General features: G+C 43.8%; 1 protein-coding gene and 1 long non-coding RNA gene across 5 annotated transcripts in view; one reads left to right on the top strand and one right to left on the bottom strand.

Moving 5' to 3' along the window:
* The first annotated feature begins 9,041 nt into the window (after positions 1-9,041).
* LOC147829380 (uncharacterized) overlaps positions 9,042-24,267 on the top strand; it is a 47,592-nt gene continuing 32,366 nt past the window's right edge. Inside the window, exons 1-2 of the long non-coding RNA XR_015449201.1 lie at positions 9,042-9,373; positions 9,539-9,885. This is a non-coding gene — a long non-coding RNA (uncharacterized LOC147829380). The remainder of the gene's footprint in view (positions 9,374-9,538; positions 9,886-24,267) is intronic.
* Positions 19,738-24,267, bottom strand: part of Nrp2 (neuropilin 2) — a 112,619-nt gene continuing 108,089 nt past the window's right edge. For all 4 annotated transcript variants that reach the window (XM_004851163.4, XM_004851162.4, XM_087206261.1 and 1 more), the window contains exon 17: positions 19,738-23,042. In XM_004851163.4, coding sequence (XP_004851220.1) covers positions 22,738-23,042 — 305 coding nt within the window. In that variant the 3' untranslated portion in view covers positions 19,738-22,737. The remainder of the gene's footprint in view (positions 23,043-24,267) is intronic.

Here is a 24,267-nt window from a genome sequence, read left to right on the forward strand (position 1 = left end):
CATTAGCTGAGTAGAAGACTGGCCAGGCCCCCTGAGTTTGTGATCCATACTGAAGAGGAGTTGGTAGTTTGAGAATTAAAACATGCTTCTTGGATTAGTGTTTTTCACTGCATTGTCATTTTATATCTTTCAGCAGCCATTGATGAGTGCTTCCTTCATTCTTTCACCTATCTTTCATTCTCCTTAAGAACAAATCCCAGGTTCTGCCACCTGCCTCACAAGCGCAAGGTCCTGAGTTTGATCCCCAGTACCAAAAAACAAACAAACAAACAAAAACACCCAAGTCCCAGGTCATCTCTGGATCTCAGGCTATACCCTTCCCTCAGAAATCCCATCAGCACAATGACTCAGATTATGGAAGGTCTCTTTCATGTCTCTAGCCAATCTTCTGGTCTGAATTCCAGAACCTTACTGTGCAACTGTCACAGATTCCTCAAAGGTAATTTACTGAGTATGTCTGCTCACATGAGTTCACAAAGTCCTTACTTGGTTCTCTTCTAGCAGTCTCTAGAAGGTAGATCCAAGTATCTAACCAGTGGCTTAAGTAAGGAAGCTGAGTCATCTATGACCCCTTTGAAATTCCCCCCATTGCTAAGTCTTCTTTACCTCCTAAGTATCTTCTGGGTTGGTCCTTTTTCATTGCTAGTTTAAGGTACTATCACCCTCCCCCCCCATTACTAAAATTGCCCCCTACTGGGACTGCTTGCACCTATTTTGACTTCCAGTTCCTTCTCCAACTGACTCTGGTGTGCTCTTTTCAAAGGCACATCTCACACTAACATCGTTCCCTCAGGAATGCTTTCTATGCCCTTCACATCACTAATCATGGTGGCAGTTTTACAGTTCTCAGTGTCATTTTTCAATTACTGTCTGATTTTCCTGATAAACTGTAAGGTCTTGTGGGTGGTGGCCATGTCAGATTTTGCTCATTTTTCTTACATCCCAAGTTTGTTAGAAATTGGGAAGTTCATAAAATCATTAAGAGGGCTGTAGAAGTAGGCTTAACAGTTAACCTTCTAGAAACATGAGAGCTTACAGCTGTACTGTCAAACTGGTCTGATGGGGAAGCCACTGTTGTCATCACCATGACCTTGACACCCTAATTTGCTCCACTGTGACCTCAGCACCAGTGATTAGACTTGCTTCTCCTGCCAATGCATCTGATTGGCAGTCACATGTCTGTGCTGCGTGGGAGACTGGGAAAATAAGTTCCTCCCCAAACAAAGGAAGCAGATCTCAAAGACACCAGGCAGCCACCAACATGACCAATGTCTTCTGCAAATGGGCACCTATAAAGTCTTCACTTGCTCAAAGCTCATAATCGTGAATCTGGATATTGGGATGGACATGCTAAATATAGTTATGTAGATATAAGTCCTGACCTTGTCCTCTATAAATTCTTTTCCTACCTTTGTAGCTGGTTTTGCATTTCACTATTACATGCTGTAGTTTAACCATCTAGAAAATATGTGTAATGCTATCTACCAAATGCTGAGAATCAGAAGTAATATAATGTATTTGGAAGTCCTTAGATAAAAAGCAGTTCAAAGATTCACTGTATCATTATTTAAAATTGATGATTTCTAATGAAAATGCTAAGTTCAAAGGGCTTGATGGCTCCTCAGGATGCAAAATGGGCAATGCCTGGTATATTACCTTAATAAACCAGTCCCAAAGATGTTTGCCTGATTCTTCTTCCAACTCCTCTGTGGGCATTAGAAGGCAGAAATATGTAGGCATGGTAATGGGGGTAATCAGTCACAACATGTGAGCTTATTATATCGGCTGCTTGCACAGTTGGAGCCTTCTGAAGCTAATCACAGCTCTTTTACAAAGTTCACAGTTTTGGACTTTCTAATGCATCCTCATCCCAGGTAAGTTGAGAAGCGGAGAAACTGAAGCCCTGACAGCACCATTTACCCCTGTCACTCCTTGGGAGAGAAATCACACTTGAAAACACAATCTCAGGGCCAGGGATTTAGCTCAGTGGCACTGCGCCTGCCTTGCAAGTGACAGGTCGTGAGTTTGATCCCTGGTACCAAAGAAGAAACTCCCCCCCCAAACAACAACCCCCCCCCGCCCCAATCTCCTTTTAGTGTGGGATCTGCAATTTTCCGATAGGCTAGTATAGCAAGCAATTTCCTTTTACAGCTTTCCTTCCTTCTCCTTTCTTTTTTTGGGGGAGATGGTGTGGGGATCAAACCCAGGGCCTGATGCATGCTAAGCTAGGGCTCTACCACTGTGTTATGCTCCTGGCCACCTTTAATTATTTTTTTTAAGTGCAATGGACTTAGCTCTTGCCTTTCCTAATGCTTCGAGTCTGTTATTTGGCACTGATTCTCCCACCAAGAAGGATTAGCACCAGCCCTGCTGTCAGGCATTGCTCTCTATTCCAGAAGTATCTTCACCAATCTTTACCTTCCTTATTCCTCCTCCCCTCACTCCCTGTGCATCTCAGTACTCTTGCATGCCTAAGGGGACTTCCAAGGATTTGGAAATTAAGGTAACGATGTGTCTGTGTTTCTCTTCTTTTTCTGGTTTGCAAGTCCATGCAACTTCCTGTTTTTCCTTTTGTCTCATCAGCTGGACTAAGTGCACTGTTCTCCCTGTAAGGCATCACAGTTCTGCAGGGAAAGTGACTCATAATCTGATTCCTGTCTGCTGTTTTACGTGGAGCACAATGCAATCTCTTTGCCTGCCAATGAAATGGGCATGTAGAGGGTCAACTGCATCAGGTCCCTGCATCATGTTACACCAGCTGAGCCACACTTAGCCTAGGAATAATTCAGTTAGATTTTAACAACCCCAGGACACCCACACTTGTTTGGTGGCAAGCTTAATTGAAGGGGAAAAAGCATTATAAGTTGCTTTTTGAAGCAGGCTCTAGCTGCAGGAGCTCAAATAGGTCTTTCAGAGCTGAGTCTGGACTCTGATCGGCCAGTAATTGACTATGACAAGAGAGAAAGACACAAAAGCCTCCATAGACAGCATACCAATTATAGTGGGGTGACCATATACTGAGTGGATGTTGGAGGAAGATTGAGTATTTATTAAAATATCTTTTGTCAGCCAGATTTATTTTCATCTTTCTTCACAAGATGTGATAGTTTTGCATCAGTGCATCTAAGTGAAATAATTTGCTAAAGGTCAGATGCAATTCCCTCCAGCCAGCTCTCATTTACCTTCTAATTAATAACTAAATGTTCACACATACATTAGCCCAAGGCTCATGCATAAAATAATAACTACCATTTATTGAACACCTATTAAGTCCCAGGCATTTTGCATATATTAGCTCAAATTCTCACAAGCCCAGAAGGCAGGAGTGCCCCTTTTAACAGAGCAGGAAAATGATGCCTGGAGAGGCTGTGTGATTTACACTTGGTCATGCAAATTGCTATCTCCAGCCCAGTGCTCCCTGCTTTCTCATGCCATACCACAAGGCAGCTGCTGCCTGCACGGGGTGTGATGCTTTCTGCCATCTGCTGTTTGTGACGAGGGGAGGGAGGAGAGGTCGGTGAAGAAGTCTCAGACTTCCCAGTCAAACGCCTCCCCACTGGAGGAAGCTGAGTTGTTGGGCAAAATGCTGCCTGGAGTAGGTTCCTTTTCATTTAGTCAGTTTTCTTCCAGAGCTTTTCAAATGAAGTAGGGCTTGCAGTTGAGTCATAAGAGCATTCTGTGAACTGGGAAGACAGATCTATACACACCTTACCTGGCAAGGTGAATGGACAGCAGAGATTTGCAGCACACAGCGACGTCCTAATTCAGGCGTTGACATGTTGGCAAGTTTGTTATCAGGCATTACTTCCACAAAGATGCCAGAAGAATTGAAAGCAGGTGAAATGTGTTTCTGTAGCTCTTCAACTTCCCTCCTGGGTACCATTTTCATGTGCCCTGGACTGTGAAATTCTACTATAAATTAGCCATTTCCACTTCTTACGTTCTTTCAGGTAACATTCAGGATTCATAAAAATTATCCAAATTTCTTTTAGTTATCTTAATGTTTTAAATTTGAACAAGCCACATAAGCTTTGAAACATTTTACGGGTGTTTATTTGACATCACAGTTTAAACACAATCACCATACTGAGTTCTTTCTTCTTTCCATTGTGCCTGTAATTTTGGTAAGTTTTCAGTAGGTGGCAATTTTACATAAATCATAAGAGTGTACACTGGAAATAAAACTGTGAATCACTCACATCAAATTCCCTAGGACCTAGCACATTTACCTTGTTAAAATGCGGGCTCCTGAACCTCAACCCTACACATAGTATCTGTGTTCAGGAAATTCCCTTTTTGAAAAGATTTCTTGGTAATTGTGATGGAGATGACGTTTTGAGAACTACACATTTTAAGAAAAAAATAAAAGAAAAATAAATTTTATAAAATAAAAAGCTAAATATCTCTTAAAACAGTAAAAACAATATAGAAAATGATATTCAGCTTAAAACAACATACAATAAAATAATGTACAAAAATCTATGTTCAGGTTAAGTTCTTTATCTCATTAGCCTTTGCTGATTATCAATCATTGTTTAAAGGTAACTCTGTCTTTCCTTTTAGTAAAAATTTCAGATTTTCTATTACTGTTAAGAATATTGAAAATCCCTAGTCTGTCAGTTTCTAAGTTTCTGGCAGCCTTATCCTACAGCTTTTCCTGGAAATTTTAATACTTCGACCTTCTTGTGATGTCTCATCACCTGGCCAGAGTTCAGCTTGCCTTTTTCCTAAGAAAACATGGCTTTACACATCTCACAACAGTCTCCAAACCGTCTTCCTGCTTCCTGTGTCTCATCACTTTGAAAGAAGGTGTGTGTGAGGGGGAGACTGCATGGCATGAAATAGAGATTTTATGAAAATTTTCCTTTGTAAGCCAAGCCACACCCTGTCTTCTGCAACTGGTTCCTCCAGATGTGGCAGGGGACTTATTTTCACTTAAACCAGTGATCATTTTTCAACTAATCAGCAACTACAGAAATCCTAAGCCAGATTTTTTTCCTTCCACAGTATTGGGCTATTGAATTTGTAAAAAGCAGACAAACTTTTTTTCTTTCTTTTAATGTTTTAATTTGAACAAGCCAAATAAGCTTTTAAGTATTTATGAGTTGTTACTTGACAACACACAAAAGTAGGAACTTCCAGGGCATTATCTTGGTCTACCAAGTATTCTTTTATTGCCTTCCAGTTATTTTGTTTTCACTTTTCAATATCTGATGAGGAAAGTTGATACTGGTTGGATTTAATCTCTAGATAGAAGATTTGATGGATTGGATAATAGAACATATTATTAGAATATAAATAATTTAAATCTTTTACTGGTATGTTACAGGAAGAAGTGGAATTGTCATATGAGTTATTACTTGTCTAACATGTCCACTAAGGACTATGATTGAATATTATTTGACAGTTGACTCATTCATTCATTCACCATTTTAACAAATATGTCTTAAAGATTCATCTTGTGTCTTGGAGTGTTTTAGGTTCTGAGACAGAAAGTTTTACAGTATCTGAAACTGACTTCCCCAGTTTAGCATGCAAGGCAATACAAATGGTATAAAAATATATAAAATTGTTTTACATAGATGCTTATTCCTAGTGTCAGAAGGGGAAATATTCTCAAGGGAATATTGGGGTTTGCTTCCACCTTCGAAATATAAACCAAGTCCTGGAGTCGCTTTCTTAGTCCAAGAATGTTGGCATCTGCCTGTGAGCTTGACCTTCTGTGACTCTGGATTACTTTTCTGTACTCATAGAAGTAAATATGGTACCCCCTCACACTCTTTAACTGTCTCAAGAGAGTTGTTCCCAAGAACAATCAAATCGTCATAATTTTAGAAATGTTTCCAAGGAAAAGAAGGTTTGAGGCCATACAAAACACTTACATGAGCCTCAATGAGTGATGAGCCCAGCATTCAATTGATTTGATGGGATAAAAGAAGGCACAGCTGTATCTATCCAAGTGAAAACAGGCAGCCCTTACTTTCAAAATAAACTTATTATGTTCTGGAAACTAGAAGATTCTGCTGAGTGGAATACCTCAGAAGACATATCACATGTTAGTTTGCATTAAAATTGGTGCTTCCCTCCTTTGTGGATAACAGTCAAACTTATGAGCGTTTTGTTAGATGTTTGTGTCCAGTCTGGCTTCATCTTTCACTCACTGGGTAACGTTGGCCAAGTTTCCTTTTGTCTTTGGACTGGTTTCCTTCTATACAGAATGAGGAAAGTAGTTGAGCCTCCTTGCACAGAATTATGAGGATTAAATGAAGAATTTATTGAGTGCATTGTAGGTGCTTGCATTGTTAGTTTGATTATTGAGGACCAGGGGTGTGGGGCATGTTCTGCTCCCCTTCCTCTGAGTTGCTTTAGTCTAGAGACACATGAGAAGGTCTCATTAGTTAAACTCAAAGCATTTATTATTTCTGAAACATCCATCCAACCCATGCATTTAATGAGATTTGGAGTCACCAGAGTAGCACTTATTAACTTATAGGGCAGCTGTGAAAATAGGCATTGGCTTCTGTGGCCTGAACCTCAGTTCCAGAAGTTGAGAGGAACCTAACAGAGATCACAGAGCGAGTTAACACTTTTTTTTTTTTTTGTTTTGGTACTGGGGCTTGAACTCTGGACCTTGTGCTTTCAAGGCAGGCAGCAGAACCACTGAGCTAAATCCCCAGCTCAACACTTTTTTATTTGGCTTCCTAGAAATCTGCATCCATTGACAAGTGAGTGGTCAGGTGAGAAAGAGGACAGTGGTTGCTTTCGTCATTATAATTTGAGGCCTCTGCTCTCAGTTTCTTCCCACCTGCAGGACCTCCACATAACAATGTTTAATCATGGATAAATGTGTTTGGGAACCCACAGATTGCTTAGGTCTATGTGGGGATTGTTGACACCCTGAGGGTTTTTTTCTTAATTTAAATTTTTGAGTAAATTCACTCACATGGTTTAAATACTAAGCAAATATAAACAGGCATTTAGTGGAAATTCACCACCTTCCTTTCTCTTAGTCCTCCTCTCCCTCCCCATTGGCAAGCCTTATTATGTATTACTTGTCTAACATTCTGGTTTGTGGCTATGGTTGCTAATAAGCAAGGGCTGGCCCCATAGGGGTGTGGAATGTGTGGCCACACAGGGCCCTGCACTTAGCTGAATGCTTTGCTATCCCCATTTTAAAAGTCTTACAAGCTTTTGAACCCCACAATTTCTTTTTGCCCTGGCCCCTATAAATAATATAGCCTCTACTTTACCTAGATTTTTTGTTTATCTGTATCTTGTAAAGATCTTTTCTTATCTATCCATAAAGAGCTTTCTTATGTTCCTTACAGATATCCAGGAGTCTACCTTGAGAATTCAAAGGGATATCCATGACAATGTGAGGAGTTCCATTAGCGATTCCTGTCCTGATTTCAGAGCTCTTTGATGCTTCCAAACCTGAGAGAGAGAAAAAAAATGGAGAGAAACATCAGGAAATCTTTCCTCGGGGGCATCCTCCACAGGCCTTCAGCTGAGGACACATTTCTTTACCAGCTAACTGCCCGACCATGCCCCTACTGCCCCTGGCTCCCTCCCTGCCATCCGACACTGCTCCACCGTTCCACAGGAGGTTACAGGAATGCTTGGCAAAGAATCATCTGAGCTTCATCAGTGACAGCTGTGTCTTCTGTCTTTGCCTCAATCTGGAGAAGAATACTTCGGGCTGAACAACACAGTGGCCACCAGAGACCCATTTTTAAAACCCCCTTCCATTCCTTCTTCATTCCTACCAGTCATCATTTGTGGATTCGTCTGTCACTGTGGCTTGGAAACTTGGCTCTAGAGAAGATAGTGGAGGCCCCCCCCTAAGGAATCTCCTGACTGTTGGAAGGTGCCAACTATAACTATAACTCATTTTGAAGGAGCCAACAGCTCTGGTGCCATGACAAACCTGCGTCCCCGAAGCCCCTCTGCAGTTAGATTGGGTGCTCACCATTCAGGACACTGTCTCACAAATGGGGAGCTACCTTGACCCATATAGTATTCTCCCAGTGATGCTTTGGAAAGAACAGAGCACAAAGGCCAAATTTCCTGAGAGAGGGTTGGCCTTGCAGGTGAGCACATGTCCTGGTTGTCCTTTGCCCTTCCTGGCCCTGGCTTGGGTTTGAGAGCAGAGATTACAGGATTTTTGTTCTAGACTTAGTTGTTGCAATGATGAAGACAGCCCTCCTGCCAAGTCCAGCAAGGTACTTGTATGCCAAGACCAGCCCATCCAAGAGCTGGCTTATGTGCCCAGTGTGCTTGTACGGCACACACCCACCCACAGTGGAGCAGAGTGAATGGATAGAAGATCCACAGGCTAGATGAGTCATCACCTCTGTTGCTTACTTGGGGAGAGAAACCACAAACCACCGAGAGGCTTACATTTCCTTGTTTCAATCAGGCTGTTCACGTGGCACCTGAAAGGAAGATTAACTAGATGCTAAAATGCACTTCTGGAGTCCAATTCCATTGACAGGGAAAGCTTCCATGTACCCCAAGACTCCATTGGGAGAAAACAGGCTACAATTCCAATTAAACACCATATTGAGTACTTTGGTCTCAGTACACTTTATTTATTTAGTTTATTTGATTATTTGATAAAAGAAGTGCTGGAGTAGCCCTTAAAATAAAAAATTAATTAAAATTAAGAAAAAGAATTAATTAAAATAAGAAAGAATAATCTTAAGAGAGGAGAGGGAAATGCTAAGAAGCCATGGATAGCTTCTCCCCGCACCTGCCAGCAATTAATTAATCACTAATCCGTTCATTATTTCCAACTTAAGAATCTCTGTCCCTTGAACAAAAACATAAGGGAATTATTTTTTAAAGTGTCTAATTAACACCTTTTGAAAGACAATCTCTAAAATGGGTTTGGCCTGTGCTATTTACATCTGCAACATGGTTGGGGTAGCTGAAGGGACTTGAGGCTTTCTGGAATTGAAGAAATCTTTTCTCATCAAAATGCAGAGGCTATGAGTCCTGTTTTCCTCACAGCTTGCTGTGTGCTGCATCTCACTCAGGTATCAGTGGATAAGGACAAGGCTAGCACCTCTGCGACCATCTCTTCAACCTCCATGGGAGGGCCAGAGGGAAGATGCCCAGCACAGCCCACCAGGCTGCTGGCTGGAATACATGTGTGTCAAACAACCACGCTCACGTACTCACATACTATGAGTAAGGCATAACTCACATACTGTAGGGTTCACCCTGGATTATATTTTAACCTTGTGCAATTAGCTCAGGGAAACCCTGTATGCCTCTTGGGCTGAGAATAGACGCTCAGAATTCTGCCAGGCATCTACTTCCCTATTCAGGACCGAGACTGAGCATGGTTCCCTCCTCCTTCCCCCCACAGGTGCACCTCCCTATTTTTCTATTACCTGCTTGCACTGCTGCACTGTAGCAGCTGAGAATCTTTACCCAAAGTGATTTACAGCTGTGTTGTGTTGGGATGGGCCTGACACTGATTGAGTCCCTTATCTTGCTCCTGTACCCTCCCTGATGACAGCCATCTTCTCAGGTATCAATCAGTGCATGGGCTCTCTATTCCTGGGCGAGCTGGCAGCTGTCAAGGACGCATTCTGACTGTCATCTTCGTCGGAGCTGCCACTTGCCCTGAATGCCTTCGAGGGTTTCCTCAAGGCCCACAGCGGAGAGGAGGTACGTACAAGGCCCCGACCATGCCTGCCAAGGCTGGTGAAGATTCTCCTTGCTTTAGACATTTGCTTACATCAGCTGTGCAGCCTCCAGATCCCTGTCAGGAAGTGGATGGACGTGGTGTCAGCCCACCTTGAAGTCCCCATCAGAGTCCTGCAGCTAACATGTTGTCCTCATAGCAGGGCTGTAGCTACAGAGAACTCTGTGAAGGTGAGTGGAGGATGCACAACTGGGGGGACATAAAGACACCTGATGAGCACATGGATGGGGGGGTCCTAAAGTCTCCTCAGAAGATAAACTCACGTTGGCGGGGGGCTCAGAGTGAAACAGAACTTCTGTCTAAGCCTGACTTTTGAATTGGCCCCCAATGTAGTGACATTTTCTTTTTTGGCTGCTTTGAAAAAGGAGGATAGGAGATAATATAGACGGTGACATTAAAGATGGGTGGGGCTCAGGCAAACTGAATGGCTTGGAAGGTTTCCCCAGTGCTGAGCAGGCGGAGGGCAGGCCTCCCCGGTGCTTCTGAAAGAGGTAGTCTCTCCTCGTCCCAAGCCCGGAGAAGGCTGCATAGTGGAATGGCAGCTTCCAGCCTAGCCAGCTACAGGGAAGCTTAATGTTTAGCATCGTGTTGGCTGCTGAGTGTGTTGGACTTGGCTCCTCCACTCAAGGTGACCTTTGCAATGGGGGCTTCATGGGCCTCTAGGAGGTGAGAGGTTGGGCTCAGGGCAAAACTGCGTCCTAAGATCTCCCATCTCCTTCAGAAGACACAGCGAAGAGCACCCCTTCTGGGCACAGACCCTCTGTTCTGAGCTCAGCTGTGCACTTGACATTAATGTGGATTCCTCTGGCTAGTCCCTCCTCTAGAAATGCACCTTGCAGGAACAGAGATCTCATTAAGGAAGAGCTATTGACCCATCTCTATTGGCGTTTCCTCTTGGCTGTCTGCCATTTGTGCCCATGATTCTTTCATTTAGGATGTAGTCACTGGGGAAGAGAGTTCAGAAAGAGGAATGAGATAAAGGCTTCATTTGACTCAATGGCCAGAAGTTGAAGGCCACTTGATCCCTTTGGCCATCCAGAAATGGAGACTCTGTTGCTATTACCCCAGACCTTGGTCCAGAGCTGATCCAAGCCCAGTGTGTCTTGCTCATCATTGACATTCCACAGTCACCAGCACAAGGTTCCATGCTGTCCCCTAGAAGGTCTGTGTCTACATCAGGAAAGAGATATAGCCAGGCTCTCGGTAGGGATGCCTGCACCCTTGGAGTGGGAGAAAGTTATGTAAAGAGCTAAAAAAAGACCCAGTCTGCTTGATTGCTGTCTGTAGGTACCAGACCACAGTGGTCATAGCTGGTGCCAGCTGGCAGAAAGAATTTCATGTACCACGCAGGTTGGATCTGCTTCCATTGGCTTGGCTTGGACCCCTTTTTGATTAGTATAGCTGAATTAACTTCTCCTGCCTTTGGGCTGTGCTCCCACCATGCAACATAATTTGAAATGGGGGGGGGCAGGCAGTAGCAGTGGGGGCTGTATTGGGGACGGGACCACAGGGACCTTCCATCTTGTTAATGTAACACTTTCTGACATGACAAGAGCTGAGAGCAGCCTGTAATGAATTTTTCCACTGGTAATCATTCACCAGTGTATTGTGACCCTTGTGTTTTTGCTGTGCTACACATTTCCAGAATTCTGCAGTGACTTGTCAGCACCTAGTAAAAAGGATTTGGAAAAGACCCATCTCTTCACAAGATGCCCTCCCCAGCTGCCTTTCATCTCAATAGAGACAAGGGAAGGTGGGACCACCTGCAATGGCAGCCATAGGCTCTGGACCCAGGATGGGATGACCAGGCAGATTAGTGCAGGCACTCGAAGTCTGTGGCCCTCTTGTCACACGGAGCCACGGTCTGCAGTCCAAATGGTTCCAAAGTGGCCTTTGTCTTTGCACCTGTTGTTTCCTGCTGCATGATGAGCTGTGCAGGCAGTTTCTTTTTCTGAGAAGACATAGGTGCCAATGATGGTACCATTAGGCATCTGGGCACCCCATGGGTTCTTACCAGGTCTTGTGTCAGGGGACAGGGCTATCATCTGAGTCATATGCATGAGCTTCACCATCTGCAACTGTAATTCTAGCCATGCAGTCGATGGTAAGAAGGGGTTTAAAATAGGCTTTTACTTCACTTTTAGGTCATGATGATTAAGCAACAGATGGAAACCCAACCAAGATTTCTAATCTCTTCCTCTTCACTGATGGAGTAAGCAAGGGCTGAAGAAGTCATTTTGTGGTCCCTCTCTGGGGTTGAATCCATAATTAGGGCAGGCACTGCTCCCCTGACTTCCTGCCACTATTTTGTACACTCATTCTTATCAGACTATGAACACTAAGCTTTGGTTTGGACAATATGGCCCCTAATTCCGGGAAGTCCATGGTGAGGAGAGAGCTCCTTGGCTAGGATTATAGATAAAATAGAGAAAACCCAGTTAAATTTGAATTTCAGATAAACAATGAACAAAGTTTTAGTTTAAATATGTTCCAAGTATAGTATTTTTTTAATTAAGTTTATTGGTCCATTTTAGGTATACAATATAGTTACACTCACCATTGGGAGTTTGTACCTTTACATGATGCATCTCTGTTCTTATTTTACCCCATTCCATTGCTCTCCTTTCAACCCCTTCACTCCTCCCTATTTACAAAGACTTTGCTTCTGTTTTTCCTTTTCTCATATTTATTCCTTTCCTTTCTTTTCTTTCCTCTACCCTTCCCAATTCCCCTTACCCTTTGGACCTTTTCCTTCTATTTTAAATTATCTATTATCTATTATCTGATCCTCATTTACGCTTTCAATTTCTCACACCAGAGAAACTATTCTGTGTTTACACATGTGTGTCCTATTTATTTCACTTAAGAGTATGGCCTCAATGTGCATCCATTTAGCTATAAATGCCTCTAGTTTATCATTCTTTATGGCTGAGTAGTACTCTTATTGTATTTTAAAAAACGACATCTTCTTTATCCAGTCTCCAGTTGATGGGCACTTGGGCTGTTTCCAAGTTTCAGGTACTACAAACTGTGCCGCTATGAACATGGGTGCACATATATCACTGTGGTATGATTCTTTGAATTCTTTTGGGAAGATGTGCAGCAGGGGAATAGCTGGGTCAAATGGGACTTCCAGTCCTAGTTCTTTGAGGAGTCTCCATACTGATTTCCACAGTGGTTGCACCAGTCTACGCTCCCACCAGCAGTGGAGTAGGGTTCCTTTTTCCCCACAGCCCCACCAGCATTTCTTGTTGGTTGATTTCTTGACAGCAGCCATTCTTTCAGGGGTGAGGTGGAATCTCAGTGTTGTTTTCATTTGCATCTCTCGAATGACCAGTGATGTTGAACATTTTTTCATATGTTTATTTGCTGTTTCTACTTCTTTGTGTGAGAAATGTCTGTTCATTTCAGATGCCCATTTTTGGATTGGGTCTTTAAATTTGGGGTTCTGATTTTTTTCAGTTCTTTATATATTTTAGATAGTAGACCTTTGTCTGAAGAACAGCTGGTATAAATTTTCTCCCAGATTGTGGGTTGTTTCTTCACTCTGATGGTGGTTTCTCTTGCTTGCACACCCATATTTTCAGATCTGCTCACGTCCCAAATCATGGACATGGAATGTCTTCATGTTTATTCAAGTCTTCTTTAATTTCTTTCAATGATGTTTTGTAATTTTCAGCATATATATATTGTAATTTTTTGTTAAATTTATTCTGATATATTTTATTCATTTTGATGCTGTTGCTAAAGATAATTGTTTCATAATATATTTTAAAGATGGGCATGCAGGCTTCTGCCAGAGGCCTGCCATTCCATCAGTGAGTGTATGCAGATCCCAGGGGGCAGCTGTGTGGCCCCAAGTACAGTATTACATGGAACATTTTTAAAGGTCAGATGATTTTTTAAAAAATTGTAGTAAAATCCACATGACATGAAATTTATCTAAGTGTACAATTCATTGATAGTGAGTACATTCAAAATGTACAACCATCATCACTAGCCACTGCCAGAACTTTCTCATTGTCCCAAACTGTGTACTCCTTAAATAATAACTCTCCAATCTTCTCTCCTTCTAGGCCCTAGTAACCTTTAATCTACTTTCTATCTGTATAAATTTGCTTGATCTATGTGTATATATAAATTTGCTTGTCCTTTTGTGTCTGGCCTATTTCACTTAACATAATATTTTCAAAGTCCATTCATGTTGAAATATTTATTAGAACATCAATCCTTTTAAGACTGAATAATAATGCATTGTGTATATGTATGTATACATTTTTTGATATTATTTCATCTATTCATGGGAATTTGCACTGTTTTTACCTTTTTACTATTGTGAATGATGCTTCTGTGAACATGAATGCACAGATATATGAGTCCCTGCTTTCAATTATTTTGGGTAAAAATACCTAGAAGTGGAATTATTGGATCACATGGCATCTTAGTTACTTTATCATTGCTGGGACAAAATACTCAACACCGAAAGTTGAAGGAGGAAAGGTTTATTTTAGCTCATAGCTTGTAGAGGTTTCAGTCCATTGTCAGCTGGCTTCAAGACAGGGCAACATGGCAGAGGGGTTTGGTGGAGGAGAAACAGTCCATGACAGGGCAGGCAAGAAGGCAGCAAGGAGTGAGTGCCTTCCTTTCTCTTTTATCCCATCCAGCCTACTGGGTGGTGCCACCCACACCTAGGGGGGGCCTTCCCATCATCCACACTCAGAACTATGCTAAACCAGTCAGTGGACTAATTTAGCTACCACACACCTAAATCTATATTCACACACTCTAAATCAGTGGTGGTGAACCAACAGCATGCATGCCAGAGTGGGCTGTTTGTATCATTGAAAGCTCTAAAAGATTCACCATCACTGCCCTAGATCCAGCCACCTCCCAAAAGCCCCACCTATGAGCACATGAGGCTTTGGGGAAACAGCTAGATGCAAGCCATAACACATGATAAGTCTATGTTTAACATTTTGAGGAAATGCTATACTTTTCTATAGTGGTGGCACATTTTTATTTGCTAAATGTGACAGCCCTGCAACCATTTCAACAGAATTTTAATCTGAATAATATACTTGACCTACGTTATGATGTTTAAACAGAAATTAATAGCAACTATCTCTATGTTGGAATTTGTGGACATAGTTCCTCAGTTCAGAGTTTCAGAAAGTTATTTGCATATTTTCTACCACAGTGGAACACAGGCAGTAATAAGCAAGAACTAAAATACTTATATTTTAATCTGTATACACTGGGAAGCTTGATGACTTTCCAAAGGGGAATTTATGCATTATCCATTCATTCAACAGCATTTCTTTCAAAACCTTTATTGGGCACACACAGTAGAGGCCAGGTTGGCGCTGGGCATGCCTGTGTAAAGGGGAATGAGGTGTCCTCCTCACTCCCCACTTTGCCCTCATCAGCTTCCCCTTAGCCACCACATCTTTGCACAAACCAGCTCTTCTGCCTGTCAACTCTGCCACCTGCACTTCCCACTCATGCCCCTCACCCTAGGCCTTCAGCTCCCAGGGCACATGATTCTCAGCTCGTGCTGAGACATACTAAGCTCCTGCACTTCAATTTGCACCTTTTTCCATGATTGCTATGATATGTCTGTGTGCTTGTTCAATTTGCTTATGTTTCTCTAGACTTGAAACTCCCTGAAGACAGGAACTAGGTCTTTATCATCCAGCATTTCCTAGCACCTAGTAGAACACATCCTAGTCCTTTAATATAAAATATGATGTTATAAAAGTGGATGCATGCATAAATGCCTCCCTCAAGAGGTAGCTGTAGGAGACAGACAAGCACATTGATTTCTGTGTAAATAGATAGGTGTTAAGGGAACTGGGGAAAAGAGCAATTGTGCTGCTGGGAAGCTGGAGTTGGGGTCAACTCCAGGGTAGAACTGCACCCAAAGGTGCCTTCTCCGTGTCTCTGCAGATGGGTCTGAGGGACTGTAGAGAAACCAGCACCTGCAGAGCTTCATCCTCACGGGGTTATGTGACACAGACACCCACAGCCAGGCTGAATCACACCTGGATGTCAGAGCTGGGAGCTCAACGTCCACTTTACAGGTGGGAAAGCCAAGACACATCACAGCCACCCCAAAGTCACACAGGTAGAGGCAGGAGTGAGACTGGTCTCCGATCTCCTGAGAACAACATTCCCCCACATCCACAGCATGTCCAAGTCTACTGGGGATTTGCAAACCCTGTGGAGTTTTATCTGAACTCCCACAACCATTAAAAATAGTTGGCTGGGGAAAAAAGGAATTAAGATATATTATGTACATGTACCTTACTCCTCTACAAGGAATGTAAACATTATGTACTACAAACATGGACTAATAAAAAAATTTTGAAAGAAGTAAAAATCTTCAGGCAACAAGAAAAAAATAGGTGGCTGGAAAGAGAGTAACGAATGCTCAAGGAAAGGTGAGATGAGGGGACAGAGAGGCCAAGAGGCAGGGAAGAAGGCAAATCCAGCGGCCACTGTGCTGTTCTAGTCAAGGCCCAGCTGGCTTGTGGTGCAGATGCGCCATCCACAGCTCCCAGCCACAGAGGCAAGGGCTTTGGGATGAGATTTAACTATGGCAACAGGCTCTGCAGCAGGTTCCTAGCTGCCTCAGGGGCTGTGGGATCTGTGTCCTGAGCTTCACAGGTGGAACCACACTATTTCCAGCGGAGACTGAGTATCAGGGCTGGAAGGTCCCAGGCTGACTTCAGCTGCCCAGGCCTGCAGGCCCAAGTCATTAGGCGAATGACCTAGAACAAGCACCTCAAATTCCTCACACCCCTAATGCCTGGCTTCAACTTCGGGGGCTTTTGCAAAGGGCTGGGCACTTCTGAGGAGCACCTGGGCCAGCAGGGCTGGAGGTCTGGGCTTGCACTATGTGGGCTGGCTCAGGCCTTACTGCACTCACACCACTTGGCATCAGAAGGTGGATGAGAAATGAGGGTGCATTTCTTTAGCAAAAGGGCCTCTTTCTCCATTCAGGGCGTGTAAACCTGGGGAGACAGGAATGGTATGCGTGCGTGTGAGGTCGTGTGCACACACACACACATACACACACACATGGCCTGTGGGATTTTCTGGCAGGGAAGGGAGAGGAAGCAGGTGTCCTTTTCTAGATCAGCTGCAGAAACAATTTGCTCATGGCTGCCGTGGAGGTCTCAGTCTATCCTCCTGGGAGAACTTGGAAGGTGTGTCTTCCACCAGGAGCCTCCCTCAGCCTCACTGAAGAAACTCAGGAATGAGGAGGATCTACCCTGGGAGGCTGAGGAATTCCAAAGGGAGGGATTCAGGGCAGTCCTGCCTTCACCTCAGCTTTGAGTGGCTGAAGGCTCTTAGGGTCTTGCTGGAGCTGTTGCCAGCTCTGGCATCTAAATCCTGGTGAGGCCTTGGGTGAAGAGCGGTGAGACTTTCAGGACCCACAGCAGGTAGCCTTCCTGTTCTGACTAGCACACTCCCCTCAGCCCCATCTCACACCTTATCCCTCAGAGGAACACATCTCAGCCTGAGATGAGAGTCTGAAGACTGTGTGAAGCAAGAGTCATCCTGCCACTTCTTCGGGGGCCTCCCACCCGGTCCTCACCACCAACCTTGTCACAGGGGAAGAGTCAGCCCTGGCAGCCCCGGCAGCCAGATGGGTCCTGTTTCCCTCAAGGATGGGCCCGTTCCAACTTCATTCCACTGGCCTGCCTGCCTCCCCTGAGGATCTTGTAAACATTTCCAGAAGGATGCCGATAAGAAAAAAAAAAACTTACATAAACACTGGATGGCCAGTGACCAGGAGATATTATTAGTTTATTAGGGCTTTAAAAATTCCCAAAAGTTCAAACAAAGGCAAGAAAAAACATGCTTTCATTTTAACTTCTGTTCTTCCTGCTGGGGTCACTGCTACCATAGAACCGGGCACCTCAGGAAACTCGTGATGGTGTGAGGGTCACTAGAGGAGCAAGGAGGGAGGTTGCGAGACTTGACCGTGGTGACCGAGCTGGCCCACGAGGAGTGAGTAGGTGGGGCCACCCCTTCTATCGATTAAGAAAGCTGAAGAATGGCACAGGTCAAGAGCACCTCCTCCCTCTGACCTTCAGGTGCCTCTGCTCTGGCTCTGACTCAGGCTTGTCTTAGCTCTCACACCTCTCCCGGGTGATCACGAGCTCTGTAGCTGCTCTGTGCTCCTAGGAACACACCAACCTCCTTGCCACGGCAGAGTCTTTACATTTTGTTTCTCCAGTTTGCAAAGCTTTTCCTGGGCATTTTGTTTAGCTTACTCTTCCTTCTCCTTGTAGGTTTCAGTTTAAATATAACCCCGTGAGAAAGGCTGTTTCTGATTTCCCAGTTATAAGGTGTGATTCTTCTTCTTCTTTTTTTTTTTGGTACTGGGGATCGAACTCAGGACCTTGTTCTTTTGAGGCAGGCACAGTGCCACTGAGCTAAATTGCTGGCCCTTATAAGGTGTGATTCTAATACTTTTCCTTTATTTTTAGCTAGATGTCTCACTACATTACCCATGATGGCCTTGAACGCTTGGGCTCCAGCAATTGTCCTGCCTCAGATTCCTGAGTAGCTGAGACTATAAGCTTGTGTCACCACACCTGATTAATTTTCTATTAGAGCTAACTGTTAAGTGACACCTGAACCAGTCCTTATTTTACCTGTCCAGGTATTTCTTTTCCATCCCCTGCCTGGAATGTAAAATCAGGACGTGCTCAAAGACATTTCTTTCTTTTTTTTTTGGTACCGGGGATTGAACTCGGGTCCCTGTGCTTGCGGTATCAAAGATATTTCTTGAATAAATGATGGATCCAAAGCTCCTTTTGGTGGGGGTGAACAGAGCCCCAGGATGCAGTGAATTCAGCTCTGGTTCATAGCTTTTACAGGGAGGGGGTTCATGGTAAACTTTCTCTTTTCTCCCTTTTCCTTGCCTGGGAACTTACTGTACTACTAAGGAATATACCTGGCTTCCTTTAGCACTCATTGGCCAAAGTCTGTTTTGAATCCACTAATTAACAGGTAAGAGATCTTTGAGACAGCTTCTGCTAGACTGGTGGTTCTCATACTTGAAAGTGCATCAGCATTTGCTAGTGGGCCTGCAGAAACACAGATCCCCGGGTCTTGCCCCCAGAATTTCTGATTCAGTGTACTCGGGATGGAGCCTAAGAACATGCATCTTTGACAAGTTCAAAGAATATATTAATGCTGCTGGTCCAGAACCACACTTTGAGAAGCGGTGTCATAGAAGTTGAAATCACCAGAGACATAGATAATTAAGAGTATGAATAGAAAGGAAGTAGCAAAGCTTCTAAAACAGCAGGATGTGGCAATATCCAGAGAGAAGGAGTGTTTGTAGGCATCACAGCCTCTGGTGTCTACCAGGCAAGACTTACAGTAGCCCACCTGGCCATATGGTCCCTCACAAATCTCCATAATATCTTTTTTTATAAAAAGCCTACCCACCCTACTAACTCCAATGTTGAGAAATATTGTCCCAAGAGAATGACCAATCATCTTAGTTTGCTTGGTTTGATGGATATTTGTACTTTTCCCTGATTCATGTGTTGAAGGCCTCACTGCCGTTTCAATAGCATTAGGAGGTAGAGGCTTTGGGAAGTTATTAGGACTAGATTAGGCCGCAAGGTTAGGACTGACCCCTAATGAAGGGGCTGGGGCCTTTATAGGAATAACAAGACAGACAGATTACTTACTCTCTCCACAGAAGGGCCAGATGAGCACACAGAGAGAAGGCAGCTATCTGTGAGGCAGAAGAGAGTCCCTTGACAGATACCAAGTCTGTTGGTGCTTTGATCTTGGACACTCCAGCCTCTAGAGCTGCTGAGCCTAAAGCTACCCAGTCTATGGTATTCTGTTATAGCAGCCCAAACTGATTAAGACAAGGTATTTTGCAGGACATGAGACTTTTGCTGCTAAAGTCAAGGCAAGTTTCCCTGGGATGGCTTCGTCACCTGAGCCCCAAGTCTCTTTGTCTCCAATAAAGACAGTGCAGAAGAATATCTCTGGTATAATGTTTATTTAAATAGTAATCTTAAAAAGGCTTTATACAAATCATATAAACACAGTTTGACATTGTTGTTTATTTTTTACACTGAAGAATCACAGTAAAAGCTCTCAAGTTCCCGTGATCTGGCTCAGCCAGCAAATGGTCAAATACCTTTAACTGCAAACAAACGCTGGGAAAGTTAATTTTCTGTGTGAGTCTAACTTTTTCCCTTGTTTCTTTGTCTGTCATTCATACTCATTCCTTGGACCCTCATCCCTGACAACTCCCCAACCCCACCAAAGAGAGACAGCAACCCTGTGGCCCTGTTGACTGCCTGGTCCAGGAGAGCGTGGAGGTAATGTGTCATTGAGTACAAATAAAAAAGGATATCAGTACTGTGAGTCGGGTTTCAAAAAGGGAACAATTGAAGGAGACGGGTCAGCTTGCCTACCTGCAGACAAAGATATTAAATGCACCAAGTCATCCCCTGGCCAAGTCAGAATTGGACCCAGCCTCCAGCCTTGATGAGGTATCTACCTACACTGGGGACCCTGCTTCTGTTCAGTACTCAGGGCTCACTGAGTGCCTCAAATCAGCCAGTGGTGAATATGGATGTAGGACTTTCAGAAGGATGCAGGCTGGTTTGTAATAACTTAGAGGTGAATTTTGGGCCTGAGACAGGGATGGTCTTTGGGGAATTAAAATAAAATGGCCCACTGGGCATAAGAGGGCCAGGACCCCCCAGACAGAGTTTGGAACTTCCCTTTTGGAAATCCCTGGAACTTTCCAGCTTTCTGAACACTGAGCTTCGTGGAAGGGTGAAGAGGAGGGTGAGCTAATTAAACACTTGCTTCTACCGCATGCCCAGCTCAGAGGGCATCTAACACTAAGCCCTTGGGGCTTGACAGCTTTACTTTTCACCTCTAACTACCACTGTGCCAATGAGTGCTGAGATCAGAAGTTACACTTGGGCCCTAGGTCAACATCACAACACCACCACTGAGTCCCACGTGACCATTCACATACACAGTAGACACAGAGAACTCAAAGGCGCGCAAAGACACACACATATGTGAATAAATAGCTGTCGGTATGAATTCTGCCTCTCTGCATATGAAACACTATGACATCACCATTTGAACTAGCATTTTCATAAGTTAACATTTAAAGGAATTAGCTGGTGCCATTCACCCTTTCCCTTTCACCTGGGTGTGAGACAAATGGAATTGTGGGTGACCATAGCAGCAAAAATGGTCTGACAGTTTGCCATTGATCTACAACAGGCTGGACATCCTAGTTGGATTTTCGATGTATTTCCAGCACACAGGCAATTGTTAGGCATTAATACAAAATTAAGAGTTGGATCCTGATGTGGACAATTTTATCCTTCATACAGTTTCATCCTATTCCTGATGCCTCCCTTTCTGGAGTAGTTGAGAGTCATCTAGAGCTAAGATTACCCATTGGGTAGTGGGGCTCATTCCATTAGTAGGATCAGCAGTGAGCTGGGGGAACTGGAAATGGAGCCATTGAAGTTAGGGAAGGAGGAATGCCTTAACTTTTAAGATAGTCATGATTTCTATGCAGAGGGAAAGTATATTTTTCTTCATTTTTTCAAGGCACTTAATAAAAAACACATAAATTGACATGTGTGTGTGTGTGTGTGTGTGTGTGTGTGTGTGTGTATGGTGGAGGTACATGTATGAATAAGAATCTAAGCCTCTCTGGGGCTGAAGCAGTGTAGTGAGCTGCTTAGTCTGCAGTATTTACAGACTTCTAGTTGGAATCGGCGATTGCACATCTGTGCCCTGATTCTCCCAAGGGCTGGAGTGGTGGCAGGTGCCCAAAGGAGAAATCAAAATGTCTCTGTCCATACCGCTCAGCCTTTGCCAGAACGTGATCACAAAGCTCGGGCATCTCCTCCATCCTTTTCCAGCTGCTCTTTTCACAACTAGCACATCTCACTGATGGAGAAAACATACCAAGAGCCCGTCTTTTCTCCCCTGCCTCTGACAATATCAAACACTGCTATTTCCTGGCACTTAGAGACCTAAAAATGTGTGTGCATGAATGTGTGTGAGCACGTGTTGCACGCACATGTAAATATATATGTATAGACTTTAGAGGAACAAGGAGGAGGGAAAAGAAAAGGCAAAATCACCAGCAGAGGCCCCACAAGGGAAGCCCCACAGCCACAAGCTCTGGGTCTAGGTTTAACGAATGGCTCCTATTCACAAAGCACTTTAAGGCTTGTCTGCTCCTAACATGCAGGTGCATCTATGGGTTTTGAAGTGTGAAGTTTCTTTTCTTGTTTCTCTTAATTACTAAATGAGGAAGAGCTGCTCAAGCTGACCCTAAAATGGCAATTTTCCCCTGGATAAAAAAAGTTAAAGGCAACAACATCCTACTTAGATGCTAGGACTGGATATGGCAGCTTGGAGGGGTGACTGGCAGAATGCACACCACAGCAAATACCTTAAATCCTAAGACCATCAGAGGAAGGGATAAGCTGGGTGGCTTTCTTAAAGTTTTATTTCTAAAGATGGAAAGGCTGAAAAGACCCTTTGCTTTTCAAGTGTTGATTAGAAAGAGAAAGCGGAGAGTATCCATTGATCGCTGCCCCTCCTTTCTGTTGAAGACATCATTCTTCTCTTCTGCCTCTTTGAGTTGCTCACAGACCAAAGAAATGAAATATAATTAATAAGAATAACAAACTCACAAACGAAATAGAACTGTGATCACAAAGAGATGAGCTCCTGTTTTTGTCCCAGTGGAGAACTCTGGCCCTGTTTTGCAATGACTTAGCCACCATAGTCCTAGGTGGGTTATGATCCCCTCCGAGGCTACATCTCCCTTCCTCCCTCCATTCATCTGTCTGTCCTGTCCATACCTTCGGTATTCTGGATCGGTTTGATCGAGAGTATGGCATTCAGTTTCCAAAGGGAAAAAAATGTAATCTTTACCAGCCCTTCTTGCTGGAATGAAATGTCAGGTTCGATTCAGGCGCAATCCATCACGCCTCTGAGCAGCACTTCTGGTGGTTCATCTTGACCTTGTGCTTGAGGCCATCGTAGAGCTCGAAGTTGTAGTTCTCCAGTGTGGTGCAGCTTCGAGAGCTCAGGCCCGAGTAGGAACAGGTGCAGTAGAGCAGGAGCCCCGCACAGGTGGCCCCCAGGAGGACACCCAGCGAGCTCATGGCAATGATGGTGATGAGGATGGGGTCCAGCGTGTAAAGCCAGCTCTTTTCTTTGTCTGCCGAGGGGTCTCCGGCCCCTGAGGTTGGGAATGAAGAGTTGCTCCAGTCCACCTCGTACTCATCTATGGCATAAAACACAAGAGTCTGCATGCATTGCTTATTTCGGGGGGAAATGACTGAGGCTCCCAGCCCTGAGCCATAGGAGGTGAGTAGTAGGAACTCAGGAACTAGACTGGGTTCCAAGTCCAGCCTTGCCATGCCCTAGCAGTGTCATTTTGGGCAGGTTAAATCTGCCGCTGTTCTCCTATCTGTAAAATGAGGGTATTAATAAAATTGATCTCATTGTGTTGTTAGGGAAATTAAGTGAACTATACATCAAGTGCTTGACATATGGCAGATTGTAAGTATTAAATATTTGGCATTTTAGTAATTTGGCTTACGTTAGATAGGTAATCATAGGCTGTATGTGTGGTGCTGAGGATCAAACCCAGGGCCGGGCACATACTAGGCAGGCATATTACTAGTGGATTACATCTCGTTGGATGGCTAACAACGCTAGGGGATTGATAATCAGATTTTAACAGGTGCTTTTGGAGCACATGTGATGGCCTAGTGTTCCAGGCATACTTCTTTATTTGCCCCTTATTCCTCATTCTCAGCTGCTTCAAGTTAAATCAAAGTCTTTTTAAATGACAAGCTTCCTGAGTCAGCATTCCTGGCCAGATAAGGAACACCAGACCTCCTTCAATATGCAAACCATACTCCTTTAGGTTAAACTGCTCCCTCCCATACATGTCACCCCCAATACTACCCCAGAATGTCATCTTACTGGGTGACAGGGTCTTTACAGAGGTGATCATGTTAAAATGAGGCCATGAGGGTGGGCCCTAATCCAATAGGACTGTTGTCCTCATTAACAGGGAAAATTTAGACATGGATATGCCTCAAGGATACACAGTGAACATGAAAATGGCCAGAGAGGCTTTGAACAGCCCCTTTCCTCTTAGTCTTCAGGAGGAACCAATGCCCCCACACCTTGATCTTGGATTTCTAGCCTCCAGAATCTTGAGAATATTCATATCTGTGTTCAGAGCTACCAAGTTCGTGGAGTTTGTGGTACTGTTATGAAGGTCCTAGAAAACCAAAATCCTACACTTCCGTAATGTATGACCAAGTCATGACTGCGTCCAGGGCCCATGTCCTTGGGATTTTTAACAACCTTATGAAGAAGGCAGGGTGATGGTATCATGTTTTTAGTGGGTGAGGAAACCTAAAGAAATTAGGTGACTGACTCAAGTCACAGAGTTAGAAGCAGTTAAGGTAGGAATAGGAATCAGGCTTTCTAGA

This window comes from Heterocephalus glaber, unplaced genomic scaffold (genome assembly GCF_053883595.1).
Source record: "Heterocephalus glaber isolate CG9 unplaced genomic scaffold, H.glaber_assembly_v1.0 deba00000621, whole genome shotgun sequence".
NCBI classification, from domain to species: Eukaryota; Metazoa; Chordata; class Mammalia; order Rodentia; family Bathyergidae; genus Heterocephalus; species Heterocephalus glaber.